Source organism: Oncorhynchus mykiss, chromosome 2 (genome assembly GCF_013265735.2).
Source record: "Oncorhynchus mykiss isolate Arlee chromosome 2, USDA_OmykA_1.1, whole genome shotgun sequence".
Taxonomy (NCBI): domain Eukaryota; kingdom Metazoa; phylum Chordata; class Actinopteri; order Salmoniformes; family Salmonidae; genus Oncorhynchus; species Oncorhynchus mykiss.
The window spans coordinates 66,288,585-66,304,889 of NC_048566.1; the positions used below are offsets into that span (position 1 = coordinate 66,288,585).

At 42.2% G+C, this 16,305-nt stretch overlaps 2 protein-coding genes across 5 annotated transcripts in view; one reads left to right on the forward strand and one right to left on the reverse strand.

Moving 5' to 3' along the window:
• LOC110494104 (septin-7) overlaps nucleotides 1-9,730 on the forward strand; it is a 31,465-nt gene extending 21,735 nt beyond the window's left edge. For 3 of the 4 annotated variants that reach the window (XM_021568868.2, XM_021568859.2, XM_021568829.2), the window contains exons 6-14: nucleotides 1,905-2,022; nucleotides 2,108-2,200; nucleotides 2,367-2,463; nucleotides 3,006-3,017; nucleotides 5,028-5,079; nucleotides 5,199-5,327; nucleotides 5,570-5,705; nucleotides 7,591-7,736; nucleotides 7,878-9,730. In XM_021568868.2, coding sequence (XP_021424543.1) covers nucleotides 1,905-2,022; nucleotides 2,108-2,200; nucleotides 2,367-2,463; nucleotides 3,006-3,017; nucleotides 5,028-5,079; nucleotides 5,199-5,327; nucleotides 5,570-5,705; nucleotides 7,591-7,736; nucleotides 7,878-7,917 — 823 coding nt within the window. In that variant the 3' untranslated portion in view covers nucleotides 7,918-9,730. The remainder of the gene's footprint in view (nucleotides 1-1,904; nucleotides 2,023-2,107; nucleotides 2,201-2,366; nucleotides 2,464-3,005; nucleotides 3,018-5,027; nucleotides 5,080-5,198; nucleotides 5,328-5,569; nucleotides 5,706-7,590; nucleotides 7,737-7,877) is intronic. The other variant, XM_021568850.2, reaches the window with a different exon arrangement.
• LOC110494122 (C-C motif chemokine 4 homolog) lies at nucleotides 9,604-11,053 on the reverse strand. The gene is made up of 3 exons (XM_021568881.2): nucleotides 10,748-11,053; nucleotides 10,402-10,522; nucleotides 9,604-10,214 (listed from the first exon to the last, which is right to left on the reverse strand). Exons 1-3 carry the CDS (start codon nucleotides 10,809-10,811, stop codon nucleotides 10,133-10,135), a joined length of 267 nt encoding a protein of 88 aa, XP_021424556.1. The 5' UTR covers nucleotides 10,812-11,053; the 3' UTR covers nucleotides 9,604-10,132.
• Nucleotides 11,054-16,305: the final 5,252 nt, after the last annotated feature.

The following is a 16,305-nucleotide window of genomic DNA, read 5'->3' on the forward strand; positions in this document are numbered from 1 at the left end:
TCAAATGGTTGCTGTAATTATATGTAGCCATATAAGGAGGACTATGGACACTGACGTGGTTGTGACATTATATAAGATCATAAAAATGTCCGTTGATAGACCGACACAAGGTAATGGATTAAGAGATCAGAAATCATGTCAGTCCTTGCCTCTGCTAATGTGGAGACAAATTCAGAATGTGACCTTCCTCCTCTGCCAGGTCTGTCCCTGTCGCTCTCCTCACACTTCATATGCCCCCTTTAGTCCTGTGACCTGTAACAGCGGGTCTGTTGCTCTGTGTCTGTATATTCCTGGGATCCACAGCCATCCCCACCGCCCCCCCCATCACCCTTACTGCTTTGCCCCCTCCAGCTCTCCCCTCCAGTCCCTGGACAGAACTCCGGCCACAGAGAAGAAGAGCCCCTTTGTCCACCTACTCCCTCATCAGCCAGAGTGAGAACATCACAGAGAGAATAACAAAGAGAATCCCTCATGATCCCACCATGACATAATTATTAGTGGTCACTGACTGGGAAAAAGAAAAGACATGAAAATACACTATACAGTAAATACAAAAGTATTTGGACACCCCTTCAAATTAGGGAATTCGGCTATTTCAGCCACACCCGTTGCTGACAGGATAATAAAATCGAGCACACAGACATGCAATCTCCATAGACAAACATTGGCCATATTGAAAAGCTCAGTGACTTTCAATGTGGCACCACCATAAGATGCCACCTTTCCAACAAGTCAATTCGTCAAATTTCTACCCTGCTGAGCTGCCCCGGTCGACTTTAAGTGATGTTATTGTGAAGTGGAAAGTCTTTAGGGCAACAACAGCTCAGCCGCAAAGTGTTAGGCCACACAAGCTCACAGAATGGGACCGATCAAGTGCTTATTGTGTGAAAATCATCTGCCCTCGTTTGCAACACTCACTACGAGTTCCAAACTACCTCTGGAAGCAACGTCAGCAAAATAACTGTTCGTCTGGAGCTTCATGAAATGGGTTTTCATGGCCGAGTGGCCACACACAAGCCTAAGATCACCATGCGCAATGCCAAGCGTCAGCTGGAGTGGTGTAAAGCTCACTGCCATTGGACTCTGGAGCAGTGGAAATGTGTTTTCTGGAGTGATGAATCACGCTTCACCATCTGGCAGTCCGACGGACGAATCTGTGTTTGGCGGATGCCCGGAGAACGCTACCTGCCCTGATGCATCGTGCCAACTGTAAAGTTTGGTGGAGGAGGAATAATGGTCTGGGGCTGTTTTTCATGGTTTGGACTAGGCCCCTTAGGGAAATGTTAATGCTACAGCATAGAATGACATTCTAGACAATTCTGTGCTTCCAACTTTGTGGCAACAGTTTGGGGAAGCACTTGACTGGCCTGTACAGAGCCCTGACCTCAAGCCCATTGAACACCTTTGGGATGAATTGGAACGCCGACTGTGAGCCATGCATAATCGCCCAACATCAGTGCCCGACCTCACTAATACTGTTGTGGCTGAATGGAAGCAAGTCCCTGCAGCAATGTTCCAATATTCTAGTGGAAAGCCTTCCCAGAAGAGTGGAGGCTGTTATAGCAGCAAAGGGGGGCCAACTCCATGTTAATACTCATGATTTTGGAATGAGATGTTCGACCATGTGTCCACATACTTTGGGTCATGTAGTGTAAATAAGACGGTCAGTGTTTCTTTGGTTCCTCCAGTGTTTTCTTGCCACTGGTGGCATAATGCACTGCGTGAGTTTGAGCAGAACGTGTATTAACTACAGATAATTATTCAGGACTGTGTCACATCTACGCATAAGTCAGCCTTCCCTGCCTGCCTGCCTGTGTTTGTCTGACTGACTGTGTATCTGTTTTGACTGTGCAACAACAGAGCCTCAGAACATATATTTTTTAACTGTGTAAAATGCGTTGAAGGCTGAAGCCCCTGGACATTGAGTTCATGAAGCGTCTCCATGACAAGGTCAACGTGATCCCTCTAATCGCCAAGGCAGACACTCTGACACCTGAAGAATGCCAGCTGTTCAAGAAACAGGTGTGTGTATGTGTTCATTATTCGTGTTTGCACAAACACAACATGTGTATGGCAATTACTCATGTCATTTTTACCTTCAACTCAGATCATGAAGGAAATCCAAGAACACAAGATCAGAATCTATGAGTTTCCTGACACCGAGGACGATGAGGACAGCAAGCTCATCCGGAAGATCAAGGTAGTGTCCAATGAGAGAGACTGATACGGTCATTGGTATCAGTCCACACTAGTCCCCATCTGCCATTTTGTTTTGTCCCTGTCAGTTTGGTTATCTAATAGGTTGTCAATACTGTACAGGCTCACTGATTAACTATCACTTCTCCCTCTGTCTCCCTGTGCGGCAGGAGCGGATGCCTCTGGCAGTGGTTGGCAGCAACGTGGTGATTGAAGTGAACGGCAAGAAGGTCAGAGGTCGTCAGTACCCCTGGGGCGTGGCAGAAGGTAGGTTCAGTATGGGCCTGGCTGGGTTCTCTGTTCTGTCTGAGATGAGACAGTGGCATGGTATTGTCTGTGGGTTGTTGTTCTGGAGAATGTTCTTTATTAATGTCACTCACTGTGCCATGCAAGTGGATGAAGCACGGAAGTGTGGAGACCTAGTGTAGGGAAACTGCATGGCCTCCCAGGAAATCCCCCCCTCCCCCCAGAGTGTTTCTGACAGGGATTCTGGAAAAGGGGGACAGGGTTCTTCTACTAGGATATCATGGTCTCTCTGGCAGTGAACACTGTACTGTACCACCCCAGGGACTTCAGAGAGGGAGACCTTGTCACCCCTTTTTTCACCATTGGCCACAATGAATCGTTGTTGTTCTCCACTTGATTTTCTTTTGTTTTAAGTTCCCTGAAATACATTTTTTTTTTCATTTTCAAGTGTTGCTCTGTGGTTGACCGTTGACCGTATCAGTGGTTGACCGTATCAGTCTTTCACTTTTTCATTCTTTCTTTTCTCTTTTTTCTTTCTGTCTATTCTTTTCCATGACTGACAGAGGGCATTTTTGGTAAACAAAACCATCTCTCACATTTGATACCCCTCTCCCTCAGGCCTTCCTCCCCTCTTCACTTTTTGTTGCTACGACATTAGGTTGATGGTCAAAGTGGAGCTCTTACTAATTGAAAAACCTATAGGCTGTTCAGCGCTAACGCTTCTCCTAGAATAGAGCAACATCACCCTCTAACTCATGTTAATAGGTACCTGATTATCTTCGAGGGATACTTTGGGATGTGGGCAATGAGGCCCTTTATCTACTTCCCCAGAGTCAGATGACCTTGTGGATTCCATTTTTTATGCGTCTGTGTCCAGTGTGAAGGAATTTAGAGGTAGTTTTGTGAGCCAATGCTAACTAGCGTTAGCACAATGGCTGGAAGTCTATGGGTATCGACTAACACGCTAGATGAAGGGCCTCATTGCCAAAATCCTGAAGTATACCTTTTTATATTAAGTCATACCTTTTCCAGAACTGCATGATCTACCGTTATTCGTTTTAGTCATCATTTGGCCACTCGTCAACACTCAATTGTAGCACTGTTAAGAGTTGAAAATGCACAAACTTATTGTATACATAGTATGTGAATGTATACATATTTTGCATGCGTTATCTAAGAACAGTCACTTATCTATATACACTCTGTTGCGCTAAATCCTTGCACCGTGATGCTGTTTGCTGACACTCCCTGTAGTTCCCACAGGGGGTCCATCACACATACTCCGTTGCATATTGATTCATAGAACATTTTACAATAAGTTCTTTGTCATGGGATAAGACATTTTTCCCTGTTCTTGGCTCATTCAATGGAAACCTCCATGCAGGTATCATAATCGAACGACCATTAGTAGCTAAAGCACTCGGGCTTAAAACTCCTGATGGGCAGCTGACCCCATGCGATAGCAGTGATCTTGCTCTCAGTGTTGCTCTGTTTTAACGGCAGAGCACTGAAAACAACAGTGAGGAGGCAACAACCATTCAGTCCAGCATACATCAGGAGTTTTCAGCCAATCGGCCGAGGGTGTGTCTTTCCATTAGAGCTACAACCATGCTTTGTTATGACCCTGTGACCCCACCTCAACCAAACCCTCCTCCACTCCCATCCCATCACTGAGGCTGGCCTGCCCTGCCAGCCCTCATCTCCCCTCATGTAACCCCTCGTTCAGTAGACAGTCAGGGTGGACAGACACGGGTTACAGGGGTCACCTGGGCAGGACCTGGGTTCCCGTGTGCCCTCTCCTCCCTCCCATCAGAAGTCACTCAGGTAGGTGACAGCAGGGGCTCTATGCATGCACCTCACGGGTAAGGTGTCCTCCTTCTCTTCCTGAGATCCACAGCTGACAGCGTGATGCACGTTAGGCTTAGCCCCAGATAAGGTGGGGCCTGGGGAGAGGAGCTATGTAGTAAAGGAGCCATGTTTTGATCAGGAAAGAGGAGAAATCCACATCCTCAGCAGCAGCAGCAGTGTCTCTGCGGTCCTTTTCCAGAATCCCATGTGATCTTTTAACCATGTGTGTGTTTAATCAGCTGAAATGTATGTCTTAGAGCAGTGGTCTGTCTGGTCTGTGACATGTCTGTCTGTTGACTACTCTATGTACTGTATACTATTGAATGTGTGTGTTTGAGCAGTGGTCCAGTGAAATGTGTCTCTGTCCTTAGGGATAGTTTTAACCATGTCTGTGTGTTCACTGAGCAGACACATTCTTGTTTACAGTCTGACTGTCTGAGCACGGGTCCTTTTGGCCAATGACTTTGTGTGTTGTCTGTGTGTTTGACTACCTAACAGTCTCATCGGGTAATTACCTGTAATAAGAATGTAGACTAGCTGAGCGACCCAGTGATTTTTGGCTCCGTGAGTAGAAATTGTCCCTTTTGATCCGAGAGCCTTTGTAATGTTACCGGGAATTCTGGGAACTGGTGTATATTCTACCAGTACCCAATAATGATTGATGGCGATGTGAAGAGAACAATCTCTGTGGGTCTCTGACATCTCTCTCTCGCTCTCTCTCTCTCTTCCTGTTTTAGTGGAGAACGGGGAGCACTGTGACTTCACTGTGTTACGGAACATGCTGATCAGGTGAGAGACAGAGGATGCATGTCAATCCTTTTATTCATCCATTATTGTCAGTGATTATACCACGGTATTTACAGTGATATAATTATTTGAGACCCAACTTCCCCAATTCTCTCCTGTAGGACCCATATGCAAGATCTGAAGGATGTGACCAACAACGTCCACTATGAGAACTACCGCAGCAAAAAGCTTGCTGCCGTAACTTGCAATGGAGGAGTGGACACCAGCAAGACCAAGAACCAAATGACCAGGTAGGAGAGAGACCTTAATCATCAGAGGAAATACCATACATCTGATATGTTCAATAGTAATCAGACAGGCTGAGAAAGAATCTAAAATATGCTGTAAAGCTTATTTCATAGATGAACCTGACGTTTGAGTCATAATGTCATTAAGTGACGGTGACCAGACTGTATAGGTTGGGATGTGCTTCGTTAATCACTGGTCACTGTTAGTGATTCTTGATGTTTGGTCCCTCACCTTTGACCTGTAGGAGCCCCCTGGCCCAGATGGAGGAGGAGCGGAGGGAACATGTCATGAAGATGAAGAAGATGGAAACAGAGATGGAGCAGGTGTTTGAGATGAAGGTCAAGGAGAAGAAACAGAAACTGAAGGACTCTGAGGCTGAGGTGTGTGTGTACGCCAATTGGGAGACATAAGGACTAGAAGTCGACCGATTCATCGGAATGGCCGATTTAATTAGGGCCGATTTCAGGTTTTCATAACAATCAGAAATCGTGGCCTCCCGGGTGGCGCAGTGGTTAAGGGTGCTGTACTGCAGCGCCAGCTGTGCCATCAGAGTCCCTGGGTTCGCGCCCAGGCTCTGTCGTAACCGGCCGCGACCGGGAGGTCCGTGGGGCGACGCACAATTGGCCTAGCGTCGTCCGGGTTAGGGAGGGATTGGTCGGTAGGGATCTCCTTGTCTCATCGCGCACCAGCGACTCCTGTGGCGGGCCGGGCGCAGGGCGCGCTAGCCAAGGTTGCCAGGTGCACGGTGTAGCCTCAGACACATTGGTGCGGCTGGGTTGGATGCGCGCTGTGTAAAAAAATATATAGCAGTATGGCTGTACGGCTGGTTGGGTTGTGTATCGGAGGACGCATGACATTCAGCCTTCGTCTCTCCCGAGCCCGTACGGGAGTTGTAGCAATGAGACAAGATAGTAGCTACTACAACAATTGGATACCACGAAATTGGGGATAAAAAGGCGTAAAATTAAAAATAAAATAAAACATTTAAAAAAGAAATCTGTATTTTTGGACACCGATTTTGCCGGTTTTTTTTTTATATATATTTTTTTACACCTTTAATCTTTATTTAACTAGGCAAGTCAGTTAACACATTCTTATTTTCAATGATGGCCTAGGAACGTGGGTTAACTGCCTCGTTCAGGGACAGGCAGAATGACAGATTTTCACCTTGTCAGCTCAGGGGATCCAATCTTACGACCTTTGTTAACTAGTCCAACGACCTGTCTCTCGTTGCACTCCACAAGGAGACTGTTACGCGATGCAGTAAGCCAAGGTAAATTGCTAGCTAGCATTAAACTTATCTTATAAAAATCTATCAATCATAATCACAGGTTAACTACACATGGTTGATGATATCACTAGATATTATCTAGCATGTCCTGCGTTGCATATAAACTGACTGAGCATACAAGTATCTGACTGAGCGTGGTAGGCAGAAGCAGGCGCGTAAACATTCATTCAAACAGCACTTTTGTGCGTTTTGCCAGCAGCTCTTTGTTGTGCGTCAAGTATTGCCCTGTTTATGACTTCAAGCATATCAACTCCCGAGATGAGGCTGGTGTAACCGAAGTGAAATGGCTAGTTAGCACGCGCTAATAGCGTTTCAAACCTCACTCGCTCTGAGCCTTCTAGTAGTTGTTCCCCTTGCTCTGCATGGGTAACGCTGCTTCGAGGGTGGCTGTTGTCGTTGTGTTCCTGGTTCGAGCCCAAGGAGGAGAGGGACGGAAGCTATACTGTTACACTGGCAATACTAAAGTGCCTATCAGAACATCCAATAGTCAAATGTTAATGAAATACAAAGGGTATAGAGAGAAATAGTCCTATAATTCCTATAATAACTACAACCTAAAACTTCTTACCTGGGAATATGTTCTGAGCAAGGAACTTAAACGTTAGCTTTCTTACATGGCAAATATTGCACTTTTACTTTCTTCTCCAACACTTTGTTTTTGCATTATTTAAACCAAATTGAACATGTTTCATTATTCATTTGAGGCTAAATTGATTTTATTGATGTATTATATTAAGTTAAAATAAGTGTTCATTCAGTATTGTTGTAATTGTCATTATTACAAATAAAATTTTAAAAACCGGCCGATTAATCGGTATCGGCTTTTATTGGTCCTCCCAATAATCGGTATCGGCGTTGAAAAACCATAGTCGGTCGACCTCTAATAAGGACAGGAGAGGTAGAGCCTCAAGTCAATTTGGATGTGTGTATCTGTCTGTTTTATTCACAAGTAACACATTTGCCTCCCTTCTCAGCTGGAGCGACGCCACGAGCAGATGAAAAAGAACTTGGAGGTTCAGTATAAAGAACTGGAGGAGAAGCGGCGTCACCATGAGGAAGAGAAGTCAAACTGGGAGGCACAGCAACGTATACTGGAGCAGCAGAAACTTGACGCTTCTAAGTGAGTGGCTGACATATTTAATCGTCCTTCCTCTTATTCTCTCAGACAAGCATAAAGTATGTTTTTTGTCTATTTTTCTCAATTAAATGCAATTTTGAGATATTAAATAATTCCCTTTTTCTCTTTTTTTTTTTTTTACAGGACCATGGAAAAGAACAAAAAGAAGGGAAAAATATTTTAAGTTGAACCTATTCCTCCAATTAAATATTGCAAACTTGTTTTTACATCCTTTTTGATGTTCACACAATCTATGACCCTCAAACCATATATATATACACACACACACACGCAAATAAGCCGCGTTCACACTGCACTTAGCTCAGGGCTAAGAGGGTGTTTACGCTTGCACTTTCTAAAGTGGGCGTGCTGACCCTATTGTACTATTTAGGTCATACATGGACCTCACATGCATCTCATTCAGTACATACAACAACACGCCCCAATGTCACACTCATGCACCACTATACACACACACATAGCCACATCCCTCTTTTGGGGGTCTGCCAAAACCTTTTATTTCTATTCCTGACAAGGAGGAAATTATTTCCCTCTGATCTTTGGAGTTTTACACATGGCAGGCATCATGCATAGCCATCCTTTATACTAGTGTACTACAATCTGTTCTCTAGCTAGCTCACCTGTTTCTTCCAGCAGAGGCAGCTCAAGACCATTCACAAGCACACTCCATTGTGACATATGTAAACACAATTACGTATGCTCGGACATTCCCTGAACTCCTGGGACATGTGCATGTTAAACACACACTTGTAGGTGGTTATTAAGGGTTTGAGTCAGGTGCGAGTGTACAAGAAACAGGAAAATAATTGTTTTGAATTATGACAGTCAAAAGCCAAGTCGAGATGAAAAAGCCAGGTTCAGGAAAGGGGGTGACCTATCTTAAATGTGTGTGTACTTGTGTGTGGGTGCCTGTGTGTGTGCACGTGCCTGTAAACCATGTGTTTGTGTCTTCTATTTTACTAATAGAAGACACACTTAACGGTATAAACAGTAACATTGTCAGTGTCATAACATTCTCTGGATACTGAAGCAGATAATTATGTCCCTATTATATAGATAATGTTACACAAATCATATGGGTGTCTAAAACAATGATAACCGTGATTATGGCAATGTCTTATATTGTGAAGTGATGGATTTTGTCAAAGACCTAAACCTAAAGCCCTATCAATCCCTTGTCCCCTGTTCTGAAGACTGTACCGAGAGCGCTAAATGCATGGGTTTGTCCCAAACGCATGGTGAGACTCTGACACTGAGACACATTGTGTGACACCTCTAAACCCTTACCTCTCTGAGGTCCGTCAAGTTTTATTTGAATATATTATGTATGTATGGTTGGACAACAATCCCTTGAATCCAGTAGGATCATTTAAGTGGTTCAACAATTATTATTTTAGTGTAGTCTTGATTTTTACAAACCTCTAGAAATCTTAAGATGCACTTGAAGACATGCAAAAGGGACACAGAAAATGCACAGATAAATACAACACACATATTTTAAAAAACTGTCATTTTCTTCTGGTTCACATACATCATGAAATTGACTGTAAATTGTTATATACTTCACAACTGAACACAAGCCCCAAATCCCAGAAGACAACCTCTGACCCAACCTACACTGCCTTCACAAGCCACACTCACACACACAATAATACTCTATGCCAACTGTATGCTTTCTCAGGACCAGTCTCTTGTTGCAGGTCTCTGAGTTGTAATAGTCAGAAGTTAGTCCGTGGTCTGAGAAGTCTTAAAGGCTCATTTGAGCTAAGGTCTGAGACAAACTTTTCCTAAATCATTCTTTAACCACTCCCCTATCTAATAATGTTGAAGGTAGCCATAACTTTAGGAGTTGTTTTTTTATTTTTATTTTTTATATATATCTACACTCTTCAGCTTTATTCTGTTCTTCATTTTATTATCATCTGTTCTCTCTAACTGTACATTATTAATATTAAAGATGAGAAGGTTATGCTTAAGTGAAATGTTTCCTCTCCTTTTATTAAAGCAGTGGATTCTCACATACAGTACATTAAAACACAATAACGTGCATGTGCATCTTAACTCATATCAATTCCATATATTGCAAAATAGTTATTGCTGCATTTCAAAGTGATAAACATGTCCCTTATTGTTAAGTGTTATAGGAAATAGTTCTGAAAGTTTTTATAGTAAAGTGAACATATACAGTGAAACATGGGGTAAGATGATAACCAACCGTTTGGTGCCATCCAGTGAGCTACATTAAAACTCTGTCTCTGCTTGTATGTCGAGGATAGAGTAGTCTTCATGGAGCTGGTGAGGCTTGAGTCATGATGATGAGGAGGTTGTCAAGGATGACTGGAACTCTCAATGCCTCTACATGTGGCCACAGCTGCTGGCTATTTGAGCCGGTTGAAGGCTTTCTGTACCCACCGCTCACTCGACTGGAAGCAAATCAATTTCCCCTTGACAGTTTTGACCCTGTAGTAGAAAAATAATGGTACAAAGAAAAGGGTACTATTCAGATGGGTACTATTTCTTTTATGACTGCAAGTCAGTGAAAGTCACTAGTTCTTTAGTCTTCCATAATTGAGACAATGCAATGGCCTCAAACTAAGCGTTTGTGCTGTTGGACTCTGGCATCACTGGAAGAGGAACAAACACTTACACAAATGCTGGTAGGGGGCAGCCACTGTGAGTCTTCTGGATTGAGACAATCTTTTTGTGGGGGACACTCACTTTGAGGAAGCGGAAACAGCAGCTTTCTGGTGATGTTTGCAGTCCAAGAGCTGTGGGGGGATAAGATGGGTCAATTAGAACATCCTTGTGACTTTTTCCTAGCATAAGCCATGAGGCAATCAACCCAAGATAAGCATGACAATCTTACAGGTATATAATCAAGCTCATAAACGGATAACTTATCCAAGTGCCCCTATCAAGAGGGCACATAAGCACCCACTTGGGTTACATCCTTCTGTTGATGCACAATCCTTATGAAAATGTAATGAACTTACGGGTAGCATAGGAATGGAACACTGTCAGCAGCAATAACCCAAGAGCCAAGCAGGTAGTCTTCATGATGGTTTGAGATGTGTCGAAGGTCTGGCTTTTGCCCTGTTGTCTTGGTCCCTCTTTAGTCTGAGTCCGTAAGAGTTACATCTCCCCATATAAATACTGTCCAGATGCATAATGGAACTTCCAGAGTTATATTAATATTTTGTAGAGTAGGTGCCATTACACACTACCATTATAATCTCAAAATGTCCCTACGCCCCCATAGTTTGCCAAGTTAACCACTACTGATCAATGGCTGTAGTCTTTATATTCACTTCCTTTTTGAGAGGTAGGGGACTCTGTAAACATGATTGTGTGAAGATAAGATTCAATGCAGTGCCACCACAGTGCTTACAACTTCTCTCCAGCAACCCTCTGTCAGTGGAAAGCTGATGACGAATCTTCACAAGAAGTGGATCAAGCAGGAAGGGGTCATAGTGTATAACAAATTTTGCTAAAAATATTTTTTCCTCTTACTGTATTTCATCAGCTATTTGAAAACATGACATCATCAAACAACATCAGCAGTCCTGGAAGAAGCTGAATCTTCAGATGTGTGACTTTGTATGTTGTCCTCCTGAATTATTTAGTTGTAATAGATCAAATATGGGTATACAATCACAATTACTGCAAGCCTTAAAGCGGCAATCAGCAGTTAAAGCAATATCATGGATAGGGTTGGAGAAATGTAACCACTCTCAAATTCATAGAGCTATGTAAAACATTGGAGTAAAACACACTTATATTTTGAGTTCTGATGGTGAAAGACAGTTGAACTAAGCTACATACATAAGTCCAAAAATGGATGTAGTAACTACAGATTGCCCCTTTAACTGAATTAATATAAACATACTATTCACACCCCTTGACTTTTTCCACATTTTGTTGTGTTACAGCATTTAAAATGAATTGAATGTCATTTTTTTTTGTCACTGGCCTACACACAATACCCCATAATGTCAAAGTGGAATTGTGTTTTTTGAAATTTTTACAAGTTAATACAAAATTAAAAGCTGAAATGTCTTGTAACAATAAGTCAACACATACAATTAGCTGTAAGGGCCCTCAGTTGAGCAGTGAATTTCAAACACAGATTCAACCACAAAGACCAGGAAGGTTTTCCAATTCCTCACAAAAAAGGCACCTATTGGTAGATGGGTAAAAAAAACGCTATTGAATATCCCTTTGAGCATGGTGAAGTTATTAATTACACTTTGGATGGTGTATCAATACAGCCAGTCACTACAAAGATACTGGTGTCCTTCCTAACTCAGTTGCCAGAAAGGAAGGAAACCGCTTAGGGATTTCACCATGAGGCCAATGGGGATTTTAAAACAGTTACGGCTGTGATGGGAGAAAACTGAGTATCAGGGGTGTAGGTAATGCTTCAGGAGCACTCCCCCACCTTTTTCAATTTGAGAATACATGGAGCTGGTAAAACTATTTCTGGAAAATGTATTCTGATTAATTCTATTAAATTACCATGAAAAACCATTTAATGACAGACCAAATAAATACGTAGGCTATAGCAGCCTAGAGGTAGGTAAATGGTGGTTTCATCTATAAAAATACACTTTATGAATTGATAGTTCACCTCTCTATTTTATTTTATTCTTTAATAGGGTATATTGTAGCCATGTGTTAAAGCTAATTCAATTAAAGTGTATTTATGATACAGTGCAGTGAGCAGTAGTGGTGCACCCATAATTCATATGCCTTGCTACCATGATATACTGTATTTGCTTAAAGGCTGAGACAATAAAAAGACACAGTGGCAGAATAAATTCAACCAAGCCTTTGTTTTATCACAAAACCAGATAGCAACCTCTGTCCAGTAAAGTATATTGCATGTATAGGCCAGGGGCACAATGTATGAATTAATGATTGGATCAGAAACGTCGTCATAAACATTGGCCAGTATGGAGAATTAAGTAAAACCACAAGTCCAAATCCCTATCTCCATCCATGGCTAATTTAGGAAAGGAACAATTTTAGCTAGCTGGCTAGCTAGCTACCGGAGGACAACAACAAGATGCAACAATTCAAGTTTTTCTGTCAATGGTGTATGCTCTCAATGGGATTTGATAGGAGTGATGCCAAATCCAAGCTGGCTTCCCTTTACACTTTCAGGACCATTCACAGTTGAGCTCGCTCAGTTTAGCTCAACGCTGATTGGATTTTTTTTAAATACTTTTTTGTCAAGGGAAGCAAAGATCGTACTTTTTGGAGAAATGTCCTCTGGTCTGATGAAACAAAAATAGAACCGTTTGGCCATAATGACCATCGTTATGTTTGGAGGAAAAAGGGGGGACGCTTGCAAGCCGAAGAACACCACCCCAACCATGAAGCACGGGGGTGGCAGCATCATGTTGTGGGGGTGCTTTGGTGCAGTAGGGACTGGTATACTTCACAAAATAGATGGCATCATGAGGGGGGAAATTATGTGGATATATTGAAGCAACATATCAAGATATATTCAGTCAGGAAGTTAAAGCTTGGTTGCAAATGGGACTTCCAAATGGACAATGACCCCAAGCACACTTCCAAAGTTGTGGCAAAATGGCTTAAGGACAACAAAGTCAAGGTATTGGAGTGGCCATCACAAAGCCCTGACCTCAATCCTATAGACAATTTGTGGGCAGAACTGAAAAAGTGTGTGCGAGCAAGGAGGCCTACAAACCTGACTCAGTTACACCAGCTCTGTCAGGAGGAATGAGCCAAAAGTCACCCAACATATTGTGGGAAGATTGTTAAAGGCTACTTGAAACGTTTGACCCAAGTTCAACAATGCTACCAAATACTAATTGAGTGTATGTAAACTTCTGACCCACTGGGAATGTGATGAAAGAAATAAAAGCTGGAATAAATAATTCTCTCTAATATTATTCTGACATTTCACATTCTTAAAATAAAGTGGTGATCCTAACTGACCTAAGACAGGGAATTTTTACTAGGATTAAATGTCAGGAATTGTGAAAAACTGAGTTTAAATCTATTTGGCTAAGGTGTATGTAAACTTCCGACTTCAACTGTATATTATTGGCTTCCCTTGGCATCCATGGATACACGCCACTGGTGTAGTGTAAGCTACACAATGCAACTCATTTAACGTAATTGAGCGATCCTGGCGGGTACTCCAATCTTTTAAAATAGCACTCATTAAGATCTGTTGCCTACGCCTAATAGTCCAACTCATCAAATTATTGTTATTATTACAAATAGAAGGTTATCACTTTTCACAATGGGTCTTTTCACAAAGAACCTTCTTCTGAAACTCTTCAGTCTATTCTTGTTCTGAGAAATGAAGGCTATTCCATGCGAGAAATTGCCAAGAAACTGGAGATCTCAACGTCAACAGTGAAGAGGTGACTCCGGGATGCTGGCCTTCTAGGCAGAGTTCCTCTGTCCAGTGTCTGTGTTATTTTGCCCATCTTAATCTTTTTTTTTTATTGGCCAGTCTGAGATATGGCATTTTCTTTGCAAGTCTGCCTAGAAGGCCAGCATCCCGGAGTTGCCTCTTCACTGTTGACGTTGAGACTGGTGTTTTGCGGGTACTATTTAATGAAGCTGCCAGTTGAGGACGTGTGAGGTGTCTGTTCCTCAAACCAGACACTCTTATGTATTTGTCCTCTTGCTCAGTTGTGCACCAGGGCCTCCCATTCCTCTTTCTATTCTGGTTAGAGACAGTTTGTGCTATTCTGTGAAGGGAGTAGTAAACAGCGTTGTATGAGATCTTCAGTTTCTTTGCAATTTCTCGCATGGAATAACCTTCATTTCTCAGAACAGGAATAGACGGATGAGTTTGAAAAGAAAGTTCCTTGTTTCTGGCTATTTAGAGCCTGTAATTGAACCCACGAATGCTGATGCTCCAGATACTCAATTAGTCTAAAGATGGCCAGTTTTATTGCTTCTTTTATCACAGCAACAGTTTTCAGCTGTTCTAACATAATTGCAAAAGGGTTTTCTAATGATCAGTTAGCCTTTTAAAATGACAAACTTGGATTAACTAACACAACGTGCCATTGGAACACAGGAGTGATGGTTGCTGATAATGGGCCTCTGTACGCATATGTAGATATTTCATAAAAAATCTGCCGTTTCCAGCTACAATCATAATTTACAACATTAACAACGTCTACACTGTATTTCTGATCAATTTGATATTATTTTAAATGGACAAAAAATAGCTTTTCTTTCAAAAACAAGGACATTTCTAAGTGACCCCATACTTTTGAACAGTAGTGTATATCAATTAGATATTTCTGTATTTAATTTTCAATACATTTACAAAAATGTTATCAATTTTGAATTCAGGCAGTAACACAACAAAACGTGGAATAAGCGAAGGAGTATGAATACTTTCTGAAGGAACTGTCTATGCATAGTCACACTCTGTCTACTGTATGACAATTATTTTAGGAAACCCCCAAGCATATGTTCTTCTTTTTTTTGTTGATGTGAAAAGCGTAGGATGCTGTTTTCCTCTTTTGCAGAAATCTGTGGTGTAGAGCTATCTGTGTCAAGTGGAGATGCTACAGACAGCAGATGTTATCAGATATTTTCACATGCGTACAGTAAGATTTTTTTACAAAGTTCTTATCAGGCTGACTCACACACTCACACACATTTTCAACCCTCACCAATTTCCACAGACAATTCATCATTGATATTCTGCAATAACGCAAATGATATAATTCTAGACCTCACATGTATGTTCAATAAATGTTAAATGAATGTAGACAATATGTTTTGTTTTGGACTTGTATTAGGCTTTGGTTGTAAATTGCAATTAGACCAATTTTACAACCCAGTGTAGACTGCAAAACGTTGATGACACTGACTCACGTTATAAACTAATTAAGTTAGTTAGATAGATTAGATATGAATTTATGAAGTTCATTGCCTCACCCTTTATGGAACTTCATCATCTAAGATACTCACAGTAATTTTCCACCTCTCAATGTCCTAGTCTGTAATCCCCAGAAGACTTCAATCATTCTAGTTCACAATAACTCCATGGCTTCATACCACAATGGCTACCACCCTGTAGCACTCACATCTGTAATCATAAAGTAATTTGAAAGGCTGGTTATGGCACACATCAACTCCATCACCCCATTCACCCCCAGACCCACTCCAATTTGCATATTACCCCAACAGATCCATAGACAATAGAATCTCAATTGCACTCCACACTGCCCTCACCCACCGAGATAAAAGGAATACCTATGTGAGAATGCTATTCATTGACTACAGCTCAGCGTTCAACACCATTGTTCCCTCCAAGCTCGTCACCAAGCTTAGGACCCTAGGACTGGACACCTTCCACTGCAACTGAATCCTGGACTTCCTGAAGGGCCGACACCAGGTGGTAGGGTAGGCAACATCTCCTCCGCCACGCTGACACTCAACACGGGGGCCTCACAGACGTGTGTGTTTAGTCCCCTCCTGTACTCACTGTTCACCCACGACTCTGTGGCCACACACGACTCCAACACCATCATCAAGTTTGGGATAC